Source organism: Vigna angularis, chromosome 11 (assembly GCF_016808095.1).
Source record: "Vigna angularis cultivar LongXiaoDou No.4 chromosome 11, ASM1680809v1, whole genome shotgun sequence".
Taxonomy (NCBI): domain Eukaryota; kingdom Viridiplantae; phylum Streptophyta; class Magnoliopsida; order Fabales; family Fabaceae; genus Vigna; species Vigna angularis.
In genome coordinates this window covers 6,870,119-6,888,804 of record NC_068980.1, presented here as the reverse complement: position 1 = coordinate 6,888,804, position 18,686 = coordinate 6,870,119, and the positions used below count along the sequence as shown (strand labels likewise).

Here is an 18,686-nt window from a genome sequence, read left to right as displayed (position 1 = left end):
TATTGTACCATCATTAATATAAATCTATTGCCTTTATGTTTTGTTGCTTTTGAAAAATATATGATTCAATTATTGTCGTCAAAATGAGTTAGTTTTTGAAATTTTGATACAAAATTCGGCTTACTAAGAACTCGATTCACTCGAATTGAATATGTGGTAAGGCGATTGGCTCACTAACCCATCCAATTTTCTAATAATTATTTTTTGTTGGGTTAGTCTAAGGATGACAAAAAAATTTGCGCCCGCGAATAAACCCGCGACGGATAGTTACTACCCACGGGTTGCGGGTAGCGGATATTTTAATACCCCCTTATAAACGGGTCGAGTGCGGGTATTATACTATCCGTACCCACGGATATCAGCTACCCAAAAAAATAAAAATAAAAATTTACTTTATATTTTATTAAGTTAAATTTAATTAAAATTAAAATTAATTAGTAATTTATAAGGATAAATTTAATTAAAATTAAATTTATATTTATATTTAATTTAATTTGTATTATATTTTATATATTTTTTATAATTTTATTTAAATTTTATTTTAATAATTTATAAAAATGTATTTTTTAAATATTTGTAGGTATTCGCGGGTATCCATGAATATCCATGTGTTTTAAAATATCCACGGGTATTTTTTAAACAGGTATCCGTACAGGTAGCGGGTGAAATTTTTTTTTGTCGGATCGGGTTGCAGGTAGGCACTATCCGTGCTCGACCTGACCCGTTGTCATCCCTAGGTTAGTCATTTTACAAAATATTAAAATAGAGACTCGAGTGAATTATTTTTGTATGAAATAGTTAAACAAGATAAAAAATCAACAAATATATACTTAACAACTCAATTTTTATGTAGAAACAAAATTTTGTTGAGGAGATTTTATATATCTCTGTGTGAATGAAATCTTATGTTTTATTGATCATAAATCTTAAATATAATTTAAGACCCTTCTCTTTATTTAGATTTGAATTAGAAAATTTTATTTTTTTATTAATAGAAAAAGAAGAAACTTATAATTAAGTAAGACATTGAGTCAGTCTCTTTAACTCATCAACCTCTGATAGACTAGGTTGAGTTCAAATTTCTTCGACTCACTATTAAGTGAGTCAGATTAGATTGACTCATTAAGGGACTAACCCATGGTAGATCGAGACAGGTTAGGTTGGATGATCTATTTGAAAATTTTAATAAGGCCATGTAATAAATAATTCATAATTTGTAATTCCCTTACCAGGTGTTGGGTCATCAACTTCTCATTTAATATTAATACATTTTGGAATTAGGTGTGTAATTCATTCTCTAGATTCGTATGTTTTATAAGTTGGGTAAATGTTAAATATCACAGCGAGTTAGGTCAAATACAAATAATTTTTATTCATTATTGGATTCGTAATTAATAAATTATTTATTATTCGTTCTTTTACCTATTAGATACATGTTTAAAATATATCCACAAATACTTTAAAATCCGTATATATTTTGTGAATGTTTAATAAAAAATATTTTATAAATTTTTAAAATAAAATTTAAATAAAATTATAAAAAAGTTAAAATATAATATTAATTAAATATAAATTGAAATTTAAGTTTAATTAAATTTAACATTATAAATTATAAATTAATTTTAATCTTAATTAAGTTTAACTTAATAAAATATAAATTAAATTTTAATTTAATTTATTGAGATAATTGTGAATAAGGTAATACAGTAATATAATACTTCCACTCAACCATTGTAAACGAATATTAAAATATTTACTAATTGTTATATAATAAAATTGCTATATAATAAATATACGTGAATACTGATGTGATTTTATTTGCAGATATATGTAAATAAAAATATTTTTATCATCTTTAATAAAAATTATTTTTGTTGCATTGTATAATGAAACAACTTGTTTTAGTTTCGTACATGGCGGAAAGAGAATAATAATATTGTTAATAATCAAACTTGCTGGTCTGGTTTCTATTTCCAGCAATGGAGGTGCAGGCTTCCAGCAATGTAGGTACGGCGCCGCTGAAAATGGGAGAATTTTAATCTAAGATAGTTAGGTCATTTTCACATGACTATGGGTGCGAGAAGAAAATATGGGGTACATAAAGAAGGACCCTCCAAGAAATTTCGGGAGAGAAATGGGTTTAATAAACTTTTTTATATACTGCAAATTATTCTTAATACATTATAACAATTATTTTTATAGACTATTGGTTGTGATCTTGATTTTTTTTATTTGAAAAAAATTTAGGAATCTTATTAAGAATGAATTTTGCAATAAAATTACCAACGAAACTCAAAACTAGTAAAATTTTTTGTTTAAATCATATTGAAAATCAAATAAAAATAAAAATATTGTAAATTTAATAGTGATAAATTGGACGAATAATTTTTTTATTGAAATGTTAAAGTGTTTACAAAAATCAACATAATTAATTGATTAAGAACGTAATTGTAATGATATATACATACATATATATACATACATATATATATATATATATATATATATATATATATATATATATATATATATATATATATATATATATATATATATATATATATAACTAGTTAAGAGAATAAAAAAAAGAGTAGAACTGTTTTTTTTAGCTCTAAAGTAAATTGAAAAGAAGATACTTTATTCTGTCAGACGTTTTATCGAGGTGTGATAGTGAAATTATTGACAAAAGTTTTACCTTCTCTGATAACTTGGATTTAACTTGTTTTACTTCTGTAGACGTATTTTACGAAATTAAAGACTTCATAAATTTGATTAATAATTATTTGAAACACTCATCTTATTAATGTTTATCGAAACAAAAGCAATTACATTTTTTAACATGATAATTTTTTATGAAATGTAAGAAACTACAAAATAGGATATTAGAGTAGACGAGTGTATTAAAATAATGAGACGAACAATTTTAATTTAAAATAATCTTATAATATAAATAGAACTTTCCAAAGCTCGGTTCATTAGCTAAATACAATTCATCTCTCTAAAACACTATTTCTCAAAGTTCTCTGATATCTTTCTAGAGTTTCTCTCATTTGAGATGTCTGATTGACGATTATGAGGTGTCCAAACGTTCACGGCATAGAGGGCTACACAACTGACCGATCAATTTCTCGATTCTAGCTGGTAAGTTGTTTTCCCCTTTTCACCGTATGTTCTTGAGTCAAGATCATGCGAATTCTTCTGTTGCATGTGTTTTGTACTTTTCTTCTTAAGTTCCTAGTTCAATTCAAGCTCTAAGAGTTGTTCTCTATCACCAATTGACGAGTTGTAGGTTTCTGTTGAGTTTCCTTGCGGTATAAGGTATCATGGAGTGATTCTGTGAGCTGGGCAGTTTATCTATGAGGTAAGGGGAGTTAGGAAATTTCTTTAATTTGTGTAATTTCTTGTGTATGTTTATGGAAAAGATGATCCTTGAGTTATTTGAACTGAAATGATGTTTTGTGGTATATGAACAATATGTGAAATGATGAATTTGAATGTAATTGCATGAATTGAGATTCTAGACTAACTTGAATTATGAATTCATATGTTTTGGTGGTATAAAGGTTGGGAATCTCTATGAAAGGAAAGTTGTACTGAGGTTGATTGATTTTAAATGATAGTAGGTTGTCTTTGTTTAAGTCATTATGAGGAAGTGGAGTAGTGAAAATGAGAATTTGATGTTAGAAGTTGTTTTGGTCTGTTGGGATAGCTTTAGTAAGTTATATGTGAATTGTTTGAGTCATCAAAAGGGTCAAAAACAGGTTCAAAGTGGTAGATTAGAATTTGGGTCCCTAAGTTGATGAATTTGATGTTTTAGAGTAGGAATTGGTTCATAAACACCTTAGATTGATGTTAGGAAGGTTTAGAATCACTTAGTCAAGTCAAATTAGGTTTATAAAACAATCTAGAGGTGTTTGAAGTTGGGAAAAATAGTTAGAATTGATAATTGGTGGTTGAGTTGCATAATTCTGTAGAATTTCGTTCTGCAAATTATGCAGACTCGTTGTGTGAAAGGATTCGCATAGCGAGTTACCCTGGCGAGATGCTCTCTGCCAGGGCATTCGTACAACGAATGGGCGCGCTGTGCGAATGGTTTGAGAGGGTTGCTCTCTGTTTGATGATCCACATGACAAATCGGTGCGACTGGTTGGGTTCTGGAACTATTGCCAAATTTTATTCGAATAGCGAATAGGTGCGCTTTGCGAGTGTTTAGGGAGTCTGAGCCACTGCCTGGGGCTCTCGCATAGCTATTTGGGGCGCTATGCGAGGGGTTTGGGTCTGATACAATTACAAGTTTATTCGCATGGCGAGTTTAACCGCTGTGCGAATGGTTCTGAAGGGTGAGTCTCTGTTTGAGGATTCACACAGCGAGTTAGGTCGTTGTGCGAGATACCTCTCGATTCGCTCTGCGAATGTGTGCGCTGTGCGAATGGTCCAGGTTTAGTTCACTGTTTTCTTTTAGTTCTAAGTTGGTTTAAATGAATATTTGAGTGCACTATGAAGTATGTTTGAGTTGTCTTACATTACATCATTGATTATTGTTGAGTTATGTCCCAAAGTGAAAGTTGGTGATTTCAAAGTATGGTTGATGGACGTAATTCCATGAACCTCACGGAGATGTTACATGGTGGTGCCCTATGTTGTGATCCAAAGTGAACTCTCTTATAGAGATTCAAGTATGTTTAGAATGAATGTAGGAGCTCAGTCCTGGGGGTTATCCTGAAACTCCAATGGTCTTTCATTCTCAAGTAGAGAGGATTGATTCATGTCGTGAGGAGTAGTAGGAGGTCTTAGTCTTGGGGGCTTCCAGTATGCTCCAAGGCGTGGAACAGACTAACCTCGTGAGTGTGGTATGGTAATGGCTTCACAAAGCAGTAGAAGCCACCATGAGTGCACGACCCGCCATAACTCGGCAATCATTCGAAGTCCGGACAATAAAAGTCAGTGTAGTGTCATGTATGAAAAGTTTATGTGATGTGAATGAATATGTATGAAACTTAGTAACTGAATATATGATTAATCTTGTTTAAACTAGCTTACCCTGTTGTGTGTTTGTGTTTTGTATGTATTTGTGTTATTTCTTCTGCAATGATCATCTTATGGATGTGAGCAGAGGGAGATAAGGTATTCCTAGAGCAGGCATTGGATGGAGGTGATATGCTGCGGAGTAGTTAGTTTAGTTGAATCTTGTAGATAGTTTTGAGTATCTTAATGTACATATATAAAGTTTTAAATTTATAGTTGTTTTTGGATAATTGTAAAGAGATTACTTTATATTCTAGATAGACAACTGTTCTACCTTATCATGTAATGAGTCTCTTCTATAGTTTATACTATATTTTGGGATGTTACAATGAATATTACCGACACAAATAATATAAAAAAGTGATGAAAAAATGTTTTAGAACAGTGAAATCTTATGTAATTTTTTTTTAGTAAAATTTATAGAAATTTTTTCACTAGACATCCCTAATGTTATTTTATGTACTTTTATATATGAAAAAAAAATTAACAAATTTAAATTATATTTTAATAAAATATTCAAAAACTCAATAATTTTAAAAAAAAATCGTACATAGTTGAATAGAAAATTTGTAAAATTTCCTAAGATCAGTACAAGATATTAAAGTAATTATTTCAATTTCTTGTTTCCAATTTTCACACTCAAAATTTTCAATGTTACAGTACAAACCAACATTTAAATAAAAAAATATTGATATTATGTAATCTTCCTAGAATATTTCCTATTAATGTCATTCCAGGTCACTTTACCAGCAGAAGGCGGAAAAGAAGCCCGCCATGTGAAAATTCTCTTCAATTCCTAGACAAACCCTAAATCACACTGTACCTTTGAATTTGGAACCAAAAAGAAATCTCTAAATTTTCAGTAACGCCAAATCTCTAAATTTTCAGTAACGCCAAATCTCTAAATTTTCAGACACACTGATTCATTTTCGTTTTATTTTTCGGACCCTCCTTGTCTTCTCTATCCATTATACATAAACATGGCAACCATCTTTCTTCTGCACCCAAGACTTCAATCCCATCTTCTTTCATCTGTGCGTTCTTTCCCTCTCTTCCAAATTCACATCACAGAAGGAACAAAAGATGGAGACTCGTGCCGCCTCAAAGAGAAAGGCAAACGCTATGGTCTTGGTCCAAAAACAACACCCCAAAAGGCATAGGGTTTCTTTGGTTCAAGATCCTCCCAAAGAGAAATTGCAAGGTGTGAAGAATCCCAATACAAAGAAGCAATCTTCCACAATCCACCACTCTTCTTCTCCCCGTACTGATGAATCCCTCTTTTCCCATGTCTATGAGTATCTTCATGAAATGGAGATGCAGAAAAAGAGGAGACCAACTGTTGACTACATTGAGAAAGTTCAGAAATTGTTTACACCAACCATGAGAGCAATCTTGGTGGATTGGTTAGTAGAAGTGGGTGAGGAGTACAAGCTTCTTCCAGACACTCTTCATCTCTCAGTTTCGTACATTGATAGGTTTTTATCGGTTAATCCGGTGAATAAATCCAGACTTCAGTTGTTGGGTGTTTCCTCCATGCTTATTGCATCCAAATACGAGGAAATTGACCCACCTTGTGTGAATGATTTTTGCAGCATCACTGATTACACATATGACAAGGCAGAGGTTGTGAAGATGGAAGCTGACATACTGCAGTCACTAAAGTTTGAAATGGGAAATCCTACTGTGAACACTTTTCTCAGAAGGTTTGCTGATAACGAAATGACTCCAAATTCACAGATTGAATTTCTGGGCCGCTATCTTGCTGAGTTAAGTTTGTTGGATTATGATTGTTTGAAATTTTTGCCTTCGGTTGTGGCCGCATCTGCTGTATTTCTTTCTAGATTTCTTATTTCGCCTGAAGTGCATCCATGGACTCCTTCTTTGAGTGAATGTTCTGGTTACAAATCAGCCGAATTGAAAGAATGTGTCTTAATTTTGCATGACCTGTACTTGTTACGAAAAGCAGCATCCTTCAAAGCTGTCCGGGATAAGTACAAGCAGCAAAAGTTCAAATGCGTTGCAAATCTGCCTTCCCCTCCTTATGTACCCAATTGTTACTTTGAAGACCAGGGATGCAGCAAATTTTGTGATGAATTATCTCTTAAGTCATGTTTGATAAAGCACATGGTTTGATCATTATTTGAACAGGCCTGACTTTAGAATTTTGATGCATAGATTTGTCTTTAAATTGCAAGAGTGAGCAGTGAAGATATCAATGTTCAATGCTCAATTAACATATCTTAGATTGTAGAGCTTCTTGGTCATCATTGAGGCCTTGAAGGAAACACAGCAGACTATCATGATGGTCACTGCTGAAAAATTATGACAGTCTTTCAATAACATGTATTAGGAGAATTATAGTGCAGGATGATGTGAACATTGCATACACCTTGTAAAGAATCTTTCGATTTCTCTTTGACATCATTGATCCATGTGATGGTTGCAATCTAGGAAAAAACTTTGTGCTTCAACCAATAAAAAACGAGGCTTTTACTGTGCTTCAAGACAGCAAACCAGGAGTGTTTATCTTAGGATTTAAGGATGTTGTCATCAATAAATTTGAATTTTGTTCATCATCTGTCAAGCTGTGGTCATGGCGTGAAGGAATTTTAGATGCAGAGAAAGTAGGAAAGCTAACATGAGAATTTTTGTTCAGAAAATCTTTCTGGTTTGTCGAAAATGTCCTATTATTTAGAGATATTTATTAATATTTGTTCTTTATGAATATTATATCAATACAAATAATACGAGAAAAATGGTTGAAAAATGCAACTACTTATTTCATCCATCTATTCTGAAGTTCTTAAGTTGATTTTTCTATCATTTTATTCTTCCAGTGAATTTATTCGAAAGAATAGATACAAAAGAAATTAAATTAATGTACTTCTACACATAGACTGATTAAAATAATTAAATAATAATAAGATAAATTCTTAACGAAACATGATATTAAGACCGAAAGAAAAAATGAATCAAAGAAAAGAGTCTATTCAATCATAATTGTTCGTGCAAACCTCAAAGAACAACTTTTTATTGTGACAAAGAAAGGAAAATGCTATTTTTGTGCCTAGTGCACTAAACTATTAAAGATTCTCTCTCCATGATTTTGAGTATCTAAAATTAGCTTTTGTTCTTTTACATAATATTTCAACATTCACAAACTTTTCCATAATAAATTTCTAGGAACTAAAAAAATCTATAGATTAAAATTAGACTATATAAATTAAGCTTTTAAAGTATAAAATAATTTCAATAAATTAATTTATAAATTTTAAATAATTTTATTTTTCCTTTTTTTAAATCTTACAGAAATTTTGTGAAACAGCATTAAGAAAAGGAACAAATCTTATAGTTCAGTAAATTGTCTTAACACAATAATGATGATACTGTACTTATATGACAACATGAATTCTAGAGTTAAATATTTATAAGTAAAGGTCATTTTGTCTGTCACGGCTATTCTAAGTTTTTTATACGTGACAGTAACTTACCTGATGACTGATTTTCCAAACCATAGAGAAGCTATGCAACACACTTCATGTACGTAATCAGATGATATAAGAGACAAGTACCTCGATGACAGCAGCCAAAGACCTCAACTAGTATTATTATTTTAAGGAAAATGACAGTCAGTCCATGATTTATACAGGACAAAATTCCATAATAAACTATTTCTTAGTAAAACATTGTATTATATGTTAGATAATAAATTTCAGATACCCTAACACCACATGTTACAGAACTTTCCCATTCTGCAGATAATCGACCACTAAGGAATCTTAAACCTTGTTCTAGTTTCTTAAAGTTTGCTAAATGGCCAACCAAGACCATGATCTCCCTCTCTATGAAAAAGTTTGGCTCAAACGAACATTTCAAAGAGTGATAGACACCTTGATTTTGTTCCTCCTCCTCTTACTTCTTAATAATCGAGTTTTCTCATCCCACAACTTCACTTTCCCATGGTTACTTGCTTTCATATGCGAATCCTGGTTCACCTTCACTTGGATTGTCATTCTCAACACCAAGTGGAGTCCTGCAGTGACCATAACCCACCCAGATCGTCTCTTGCAAAGGTATATAATAACATACAGCAATTGGTGATTTCTGTTTACAATCCAGTTTCCTATTCTGATGGACTTTTTCCCTTCTTCAACTACTTCCAAAAGTTGCAAGTTGGTAAATGCTTATTCTTGGTTTTTAGTGCTATTCATGTGATTACTATTTATGTGCTTGTAATTTAATGTTTTAAATCTCAATAGGGTTCAAGAGCTTCCACCGGTGGACTTGTTTGTTACAACAGCAGACCCTGTACTTGAATCCCCTATCATCACAGTCAACACTGTTTTATCTCTTCTAGCTCTTGATTATCCAGCTAACAAGCTAGCTTGCTATGTTTCTGATGATGGCTGCTCCCCTCTTACTTTCTATGCCCTTCTGGAAGCCTCCAAATTTGCTAAGTTTTGGGTTCCTTTCTGTAAGAAGCATAACGTACAAGTGAGAGCACCCTTTAGATACTTCTCTGATGTTACAATAAACAATAACGAAGACTCGCTTGAATTCAAACAAGAATGGTTACAAGTGAAGGTGAGTACAACAACCTCGCCCTGCATTATTAAAATTCCAAACTAGTCTTCTAACTCCTCAACACATTCATAATAATGAGATAAACACCGAATATAAGGATAAATATGAAATTTGGAGATCTATAATATGTTTGAACTTTCCAAATACTCTGACGATGAACTGTAGAGTTATTTGTCTTTTTGTATTTTGCAGGAGATGTACGACAATCTAAGCCGAACAATTGAAGAGGTGACACACAAAACAACTCCATTCCAACTTGATGGAGAATTTGCGATTTTCTCGAATACAGAACAAAGAAATCATCCAAGCATAGTTAAGGTAACAGAAATATCATGATTCTGGCTACATAGAAATTAAACACAAATGATTTTGGCTACCTTAATTTCTAAATTCTAGAGTACGAACATGTCAGAAGTGTTATCTTCCCATAAATATATGCACCTCACCGTTTCTTTTCTTTCCTTTACACTATCCATTTTACTTATTTTCTATTTATTTCTTGCCAAATTTCTAGACAGTCAAATTAGAAGATGAAAAAGTAAATCTTCCATTGTACGAACATGTCACTTCGTTCGTTGAAACAGCAAAGTTTACATACATCTTTCCAATATCTGTTCCAATCGAAGTTATGGTGCTTACACGTCTAAAGAACAAGAAAGCACTTATTTACATGACATATGAACAGGTTATATTAGAAAACAAGGAAGGTCTTTTTGATGGATTGCCTCACTTAATCTATGTATCAAGAGAGAAGAGACCACAGTACCATCATAATTACAAAGCGGGAGCTATGAATGTCTTGGTAAGTTTGTTAACTGATGTATGGTTCTTGGAATTTCGAGTCTCATTCTTTCTATTTAACCATTGATTTAATTTGAATCAATAACTCATATGTGCAGACAAGAGTGTCTGGATTGATGAGCAATGCTCCCTTTATGTTGAACGTAGACTGTGACATGGTTGTGAACAATCCCAAGATTGTTCTACACGCTCTGTGCATTTTTATGGATTCACAAAAAGGGAAAGACGTTGCTTTCGTTCAATGTTTCCAACAATTCTACGATGGAATAAAAGATGACCCTTTTGGAAATCAATGGGTGGCTGCATTTGAGGTGTTTTTCAGCCTTAAATGAAGTTCTAAGTTTACACTTCACCAGTGAAATTTATGAACCAAAGAACTTTTTAAACTAATATTTTCTTGTTTTTGTCTCATGCAGTACATAATACGAGGCATGGCTGGACTTCAAGGACCTTTCTATGGAGGAACAAACACCTTCCATAGAAGAAACACTATTTACGGTCTCTATCCTCATGAAATTGAAACCGAGATAAAAGGTCTTACCCAAATGCACGAAATTTCTTATTCTTAAATACTGGACCACCACGTGTTTATTATTTTCTATCTTCAGCAGGAAAATTAGAAGAAGATATACTAATACAACAATTTGGAAGCTCAAAGGAGTTCATCAATTCAGCAGCCCATGCTTCGGGAGGGAGTGTATATTCAGCTAATGATATTACTCCTTCCAACTTTATTGAGGCAGCAACCCAAGTTGCGAATTGTGACTATGAATGTGGCACTTTCTGGGGTAAAAAGGTACTCAACAGAAACAAAAATATACTTTTTAGACTATAGTAAACCATTTCTTGCAAAAGTGCAGTTTTGTTAATTAGCTTTGACAATTTTGGAAACTCTAGTTGGGCTGGTTGTATGGATCAATCTCAGAAGATGTACCAACAGGGTTGAATATTCAAAGAAAAGGTTGGAGATCGGAGTGTTGCACCCCAGATCCAATTGCCTTTCAAGGATGTGCTCCCAGAGGATTACTCTCTACAGTTATACAACAAAAGAGATGGGGTTCAGGCCTTACTGTAGTCTTTTTTGGGAAGCATTCTCCTCTTGTGTGCATGCTCTTTGGTAAGGTTCAATTCAGAGCAGGCTTGTCTTATTTCTGGCTTACCAACTGGGGCTTACGTGGTGCATTCCTGGTTTGTTATGTTGCTCTAATTGCATATTGCATGATTGCCAACACCAGTATCTTTCCTCAGGTTTGATTCAAATTCCAATGCAGTTTAAACGGCAAGGTTTTATTATATGCTATGCTAGACAATACAAAGGATTCTTAATTTTCTTTTTGTTTCAGGGACTTGTCCTCTGGATTGCAATTTCTGTTTTTGTGATTTACAATATACATACTCTATCAGAGTACCTCACAATTGGGTTATCTATAACACATTGGTGGAACAATCAAAGAATGTGCGTGATGAGAACCACAACTGCATGGTTTATTGGATTTTTGAGTGCTATGCTTAAGCTATCAAGGATTTCAGATACTGTGTTTGAAATAACAGAGAAGGAACACACTGCTTCTGGTGCTGATGGTAACAATGCAGATGCTGGAAGGTTCACGTTCGACGAGTCCCCAGTTTTTGTGGTAGGCAGCACCATTTTGTTGGTGCATTTGACAGCCATGTTGATAATGTTTTTGGGGTTGCAACCAACTCCTATTGGAAATGGGTGTGGAGTGGGGGAGTTGATTTGTAGTACATATCTGGTAGTGTGCTACTGGCCATATTTGAAAGGGTTGTTTATCAGAGGAAAATACGGAATTCCCCTATCCACCATTTGCATGTCATCCGTGTTTGCATTAGTCTTTCTGCATTTTTGTACAAGTAATATTATCACTTGATGAGTATAACTTTCTCTTTGATACGGATTTCATACTTCACTGAATAAGTCTATCAAAGGTTGTCTAGTTTCTACTTAGTGTATTATTAGGTACAAGTGTGTACTTAGTGTACTGTTTGGTTCAAAAGTCGTTTGGTTTTGATTTGTCTCAGTGGAAAAATCTGTATAAAATTTCATTCGATTGGAGTGATTAGTGTCATAATTCAGTTACTTTTTCCCTTATAAATAGACACTAATGCAGGACAATGGATTAAGATTTAAGACTTGTGTCTATATGACTAATTTTTTTATTGACATTGATTAAGATTATTTTTCACTTAATGTCACTTAAAGTTATTTCTTAACAATTATTTTTTAATTGGTGTTAACTATAATAAATAAAGATTGATTGTCATGATTATTTTTTACCACTATTAATGGAATTATTCTTTAGTATATATCTATAAGATCTTTCAATTTAAAGTATGTAATATAATTTTTTTAACGATGCTTATAGATATTTTTCACTAGACATCACTGTGTTTTTTTAAGACAATTTTTGTGTTTTTTTACATATGATAATAACTTAAATATTTTATAAAAAATATTCAAATTTTATAAATTTAAACTATCTTTTAAATAAAATATTCAAAATTTTCATATATAGCGAAATAGAAAATTTGTAAAATTTCAAAATAAAATAAAAGATATGAAAATAATTATTTCGATTCCTTATACAATATCAACACTCCAAATCTTCAATGCTCCAAACTAACCTTTAACAAAAGTATTGATATTATTCACTCTTTTCTAAGATGCAATCTGCATAATATATGACTATAATCTTCCCAGAATATTTTCTCTAAATGTATAATTTTGTCCTACATTTTTGTTGATTGTAAGTATATTTCTTAACAATGAGAAACTGTGATTTTATATAAGGTATGAAATGCAAAGTGTAAAGGTGGTTCTTGATAAAAGTTACGATGATTATAAGTTATAGTGTTTATTGTTTATAAATAGATTTATTTTATAAAAAATCACAAGGAAATATATCAACATGTGTAAATGTATTTTTCTTTCATAATCTATAAACTTTGTATATTTAGATAGTTTATCTTTTATAATTTTCTATATTGATTATTTTTGTATTTTTAAATCGTTTATTTTTTTTTATATTTTTTGGTATTATTTTAACCTTTATATTTTTAAATCATCGACAATGTGTTTTGTTTTTTTTCATCATCCAACTTTTATATTATAGAGAATTTACTATTTACTTTTTTTTTATATCATCTAATCTTGTTATTTTTGTAAGATCTACTCCTTATAACTATTTATTTTTATAGATCCTGATTTTTTTAGAATCGTCTAATCTTTGTATTTTTATATCGTTTTTCTGAATCATCTAACATTTCTATTATTATATAATCTATTCTTCCCATTTTGTTGCATTATCTAACTTTTGTAATTGTAGACATGTATTCTATATATTTTTTTTTATATCATCTATCATTAGTATTTTTAAAGAGTTTGTTCTGTATTTTTTTACATCATCTATCATTAGTATTTTTATAGTGTTTACTTTACATTTTTCTACATTATTTATCCTTTGTATATATAGAGTATACTTCTTACATTTTTCTGAATTGTCTAAGATAATCTAATCTTTATATTTTTTTGAATTATGTAACCTTTGTATTTTTAAATTGTGTATTCTTTACCTTTTTTAAAAAAAAATTCCAACCTTTATATTCTTAAAAATATCCATTATTTATTTTCTTAACATTTAAACCTTTTTTAATATGATATATATTCACTAACCTAAAAACACACAAAATAAATACAACGACTAGTATTTATATATGAAAAAAATACTTTTAATCTGTACTTGCTTCAATTACTTTATTGTAGAAATAAAAAGAAATAAAAAAATTTTAAAATAAAGACACATAACATTTTTAATAAATATGAAACATAAAAAATAATCTTACATATACACAAATATTGCAAATATAAGAAAATTTCTGCGTAAAACTTACATACGTTATATTATATTAATCATATAAGTTATATTTTATTAAATTTTTTATAATTATTTTTACATTTTTTAATTTAAATATTTTTTTATTTCCTTAAAACAAAGCATAAATTATATTCACCACGTGTCTTAAAAAAATTAGGTAGTTTCTATACGTACAGTGATTTGAGTTTGTCAGTAAGGGGCCTGCAAATGGATGGGTTGAAATGTAGAAATTTTGACACCATACATCACTACAAAAATGTGAGATTCTACCAGAGGTTTATTTCCGGCGGTTTCGGACACTACAAGAAAAATCGCGATTATATACGGTCAAAATCTGTATATAACGTCCAAAATCCGTATAAAAAATCATATTATATACGGATTACATACGGTCAAAAATTCGTATATAAAAAGGCTGTAGATAACATTATATACGGATAATCCGTATATAAGTTACATACGGATAATCTGTATATAAGTTACATACGGATAATCCGTATATAAGTTACATACGGATAATCCGTATATAAGTTACATACGGATTATCCGTATATAACCTATATACGGATAATCTGTATATAACTTATATACGGTTAAACAGATTAATTCACTTGAATAGCATATTGCTCATTCAAACAGACAATTTACAAGACCTGCCCATACCACACAGACAATTCACAAGAGCTGCACATTATATCCATTCACAAATTTGACAAATAAAATAAGTCTTAAAACCTACAAACAAGCATTTGACATTAATCATAATAAGAAAAGTTACATAATTGTTAATTATAATAAGTTCAAATAAGATGAAATAAGTTATTGAGGAAATAAGTTTGAGTCATAGATGCCCTACTTCTAAAAACATAACTAGTAATCTCCATAAACATTATCATCTTGTGGTTGATCTGTTGGTTGCTGTGGTTGCTGTGGTTGTTGTGGTTGCTGTGGTTGTTGTGGTTGAACATTAGTTTATGACTGATTTTGGGATTGAAAGAATTGTTGTGCAATTGCGACTGCAGGAGGCGGAAGGTACTGCATTATGACGCCAATAAAGCCTTGCAATTGAGAGTTCATTTGTCGAAGTTGGTCATCATGGGTTGATACTCGTGTGTGGAGGTTAGAAATGTCGTCTGCCATCGGTTGCTGAGAAGAAGATGCCTGTGTCTGTTGTATGTAACTATCAACACAGTCATCTTGAGCACTGACATTTCCGATGCCGTATACGCGTCCCTTGTACCTTCCACCAGCAACGTCCAACCAACATTGGTTCCTCAATCTTTCCTCATCTGCAGGGTCTAGGGGAGAACATGCTGAAGCACCATCAGATGCTGTCTCAGATCTTATTTGAGAAAATTTTGCTTCAAACTCTTCCTGTTAAATGAATACATGATTATCGTTAAATAGATAGACCTAAGAATTACAACCTAATAAAGAATATAATGGAGTTAGTAGAAACTAACATGTGTCCGCCTAGACCTTTCATCGACAAATTGTCCTGTTGATGCTCGAATATGTGTCTGCTGAAATATTTCATCAACATGCACTGACCGACCAAGCTCCTGTGACTGAAAGCAAAGAAGATGTAAGTTTTTAACATCAAATATTTGTAAAGTTTATGAGTAGAAATGTAAAAATAAATTTATATGTACCAGACGAATTGCATGCTCATGCACGCTAATGGATCCCCAGTGTGCAAACAACCACCCTTGTCAGATGTCCTGTTCTTTTTGGCCGTTTCACATTTTTGTCTATAAAGTGGCATGTTCCAAACAATATCCCCCATCCAATTAGGTTTTTTTCCTTCTGTTCGAGCCTTTTTAAACATCTCAGATAATCTATGAGATGCTTTGGTGTGGAAATTTTTTTTCACCTTTTCTTCATGGTTAGACCTCCATGAAACCTTCCTCTGTTGACAACAAAGATTAATATTGGATAAGATAAATGAGGACCTTAACATTTAAAATTAATTGTAGTACATAATGTAAATAAACACAAGTGTACCCTAAAACGCTCAAAGAAAACATCTCTTTGTGTCTGAGGTATATTTCCCCATGTCACCCATGGCTCATCAAACTGTTGCTTGATGGTGGCTGTGATTGCTTTGGATGCTGTTTTTGTTGGATAAAACCTATACCAAAATAAAAGTCAAATATTAGAATAATACAGTATATGCTTGGAACATTAAATTGATGTTTTCTTACCCTCCTCCAATAGGTGTAATGATTGGACGATTGTTGGAAACATCTTCAAAGTCATTGGCTGCTGAACTTGAATGTGGAGGGTTATCCCCTATAGGAGGTGGTGATGGCATATTTGTGGGAGTTGTTGGGTTAGAACCAACATGGGGGGAGGGTAATGTCCATTGATCAGCAGCAAATTGTTGTGGACTAGGTGTGAAGGCAGGAACTTCCAACGAAGGTGGAATTGATGGTGCAGTAGGTGTCAAACCAGTAACTTGTAATGGTGGTGGAACAAATCTAGCAATGGAGGTAGAGGTAGGTGTATATGGCTGACTACTTGAAGCATTTACATTATTGAAACGATTTAACAACTTCACCATATAAGATTTCTTCTTGCCCTTCTCCTTATCTGATTTTGCTAAAGGTGGAATAGGAGGGTCACAACCATCTGATGCCATATTCTTGAACAAAAAACAAAATTGTTGGGTCAATATATTTTTACAATTGAATGGAAAGGAAAAGTAAGAAAAGAACATGATGATGATGTTCTTGTTTGCCAATATTACACATCGAAGCAAAAGATAAGAATGCAAAACTTTAATCTACACAAAACCATTGGAGCAAAAATTAAAATTAGCAATATAAGTAGTCAAACACAAAGGGTATCGAAATAACATGCAATGGTGTCCAGAAGGGAATGGAGCTTAGCTTGAATAGGTTTTGCTTGTATCTCAATGTTTGAACCAAGAATCAATTTAATATTCCACACATTGAAAAGCATTAACGGAAGAAGCTTTGTTCCTTCACTGTTAACGTTTTTATTCAATACCATTTCCATCATGAATTGTGTTTAAATGCTTAGTTTACTTGTTGCACTTTTACTTTATTCCATGAGCTTTGTCATTGCACGACCACAATCAACATTTGCTGGGTGAAGAGAGTATGACAATTGTTTAATTGCTTTTAGGTAGAAATAACTCTGTGGTTTTGCTGAAATGATGAAGTGTAGTACGGTGCAGGGAGTGGTAAAATTAGAAAGAGGATTGTTTAGAAGTATGACACATGCCATGATGAATAAAAAATGAAAGTGGAGATTAGATTGGAATTGGTGTTCTCGGGAATGTGAGGCTGGAAACGGTGCTGCATTTCTTTTGCTTTAATGGAATGAGAAGTAGATTAGGTGAGAGGATAGAATGATGGGGTGTTGGCAGCAGTATGCATTAGAATGAAGAGGTGATTAGGCTTGTAGTAGGTGCTGGTTGGTGTGCTCGGAATCGGTTTGGAATAGAAGGGAACACCTTTTGGATGAGAATTTGAGAATTCTTTAATTAAAGAATGTGGAGTGGTTACGTGAAGTTGAAGACCACTTTGAATATTTTATTGTTTTTTTTTTCTTTCATGTGAAGAATGGAAGTATGAAGAAGTGGCACGGCTCCCATGAGTGAAAGGGCACGTTGATGGCTTAGGTAGATAGCAAAATCTATTTACTTTTCATGCTAAAAAAATAAGGTTGAGATGGATATGGGAAGGTTACAGTTTTGGATGAGGAAAATAATTTCCTATTCTATTTTTATTTGAATTTTTACTACATCCATAACTAAAATAGAAACAACACATGTTAAAACTAACATACTTTACTACATTCATAACCACATTTCAGTACTTTACTACATCCATAACCAAATTTCAGTGACTAACGAGAATGACACAATGCAATTGAACATCAAACAATCACAAGGCTAATTTACCTCCCCACACTAAATACAAATAAAAGGTTAGAACCACTTACTTGAGTTTTGATGTCACTGTTTGACCAGAAAATGGGGAAACTTTTTACCTGATGATTTCAAGTCACAACATGCATTGTATCAATTAAAAAAACTAGTTTTATAGTACAAGGACAACATAAAGGTACATGGACAAAAAAAGAGGGGCATTAACTTTGTAACATATCTACTACTGTACTAAAATGCATATGTAATTATTTTACTGAGTAACCAATGACTTCATTGCTTCATGTATTGTCCTCTGCCTAGACTAATCATATTGTTAAATAAATGAATATTATTGCAATATATGTTGGATGCTAATTAAGTCATAACCAAGTCCTTAAATCCAAACAGTTGGAATTTGTTGATGTGGAGTTATCACAACTTCCAAAGGGTTCACACTTCCCATAAAATTCACATTTATTTTGATC

The 18,686-nt window shown here is 32.0% G+C and overlaps 3 protein-coding genes across 5 annotated transcripts; 2 read left to right on the top strand and 1 right to left on the bottom strand.

The window, feature by feature from the left end:
- Positions 1-5,783: 5,783 nt before the first annotated feature.
- LOC108333376 (putative cyclin-A3-1) lies at positions 5,784-7,444 on the top strand. The gene has a single exon (XM_017568800.2). The coding sequence runs from the start codon at positions 6,109-6,111 to the stop codon at positions 7,156-7,158; it is 1,050 nt and encodes a 349-aa protein (XP_017424289.1). The 5' UTR covers positions 5,784-6,108; the 3' UTR covers positions 7,159-7,444.
- A 1,283-nt stretch (positions 7,445-8,727) lies between these two features.
- Positions 8,728-12,477, top strand: LOC108332492 (cellulose synthase-like protein H1). Of its 3 annotated transcripts, none has more exons than XM_052871157.1 (9): positions 8,728-9,098; positions 9,285-9,609; positions 9,802-9,927; positions 10,295-10,411; positions 10,509-10,721; positions 10,827-10,944; positions 11,019-11,206; positions 11,308-11,527; positions 11,754-12,073. In XM_052871157.1, exons 1-9 carry the CDS (start codon positions 8,839-8,841, stop codon positions 11,921-11,923), a joined length of 1,737 nt encoding a protein of 578 aa, XP_052727117.1. In that variant the 5' UTR covers positions 8,728-8,838; the 3' UTR covers positions 11,924-12,073. The 3 variants fall into 3 exon arrangements, with proteins under 3 accessions (XP_052727117.1, XP_017423272.1, XP_052727116.1); XM_017567783.2 differs by having other exon boundaries at positions 8,729-9,098; positions 11,022-11,206; positions 11,308-11,658; positions 11,754-12,477; XM_052871156.1 differs by having other exon boundaries at positions 8,729-9,098; positions 11,308-11,658; positions 11,754-12,477.
- Positions 12,478-16,015: 3,538 nt separating this feature from the next.
- Positions 16,016-16,944, bottom strand: LOC128194761 (protodermal factor 1-like). The gene is made up of 4 exons (XM_052870813.1): positions 16,508-16,944; positions 16,308-16,434; positions 16,078-16,212; positions 16,016-16,024 (listed from the first exon to the last, which is right to left on the bottom strand). The coding sequence occupies exons 1-4, from the start codon at positions 16,942-16,944 to the stop codon at positions 16,016-16,018; spliced, it is 708 nt and encodes a 235-aa protein (XP_052726773.1).
- Positions 16,945-18,686: the final 1,742 nt, after the last annotated feature.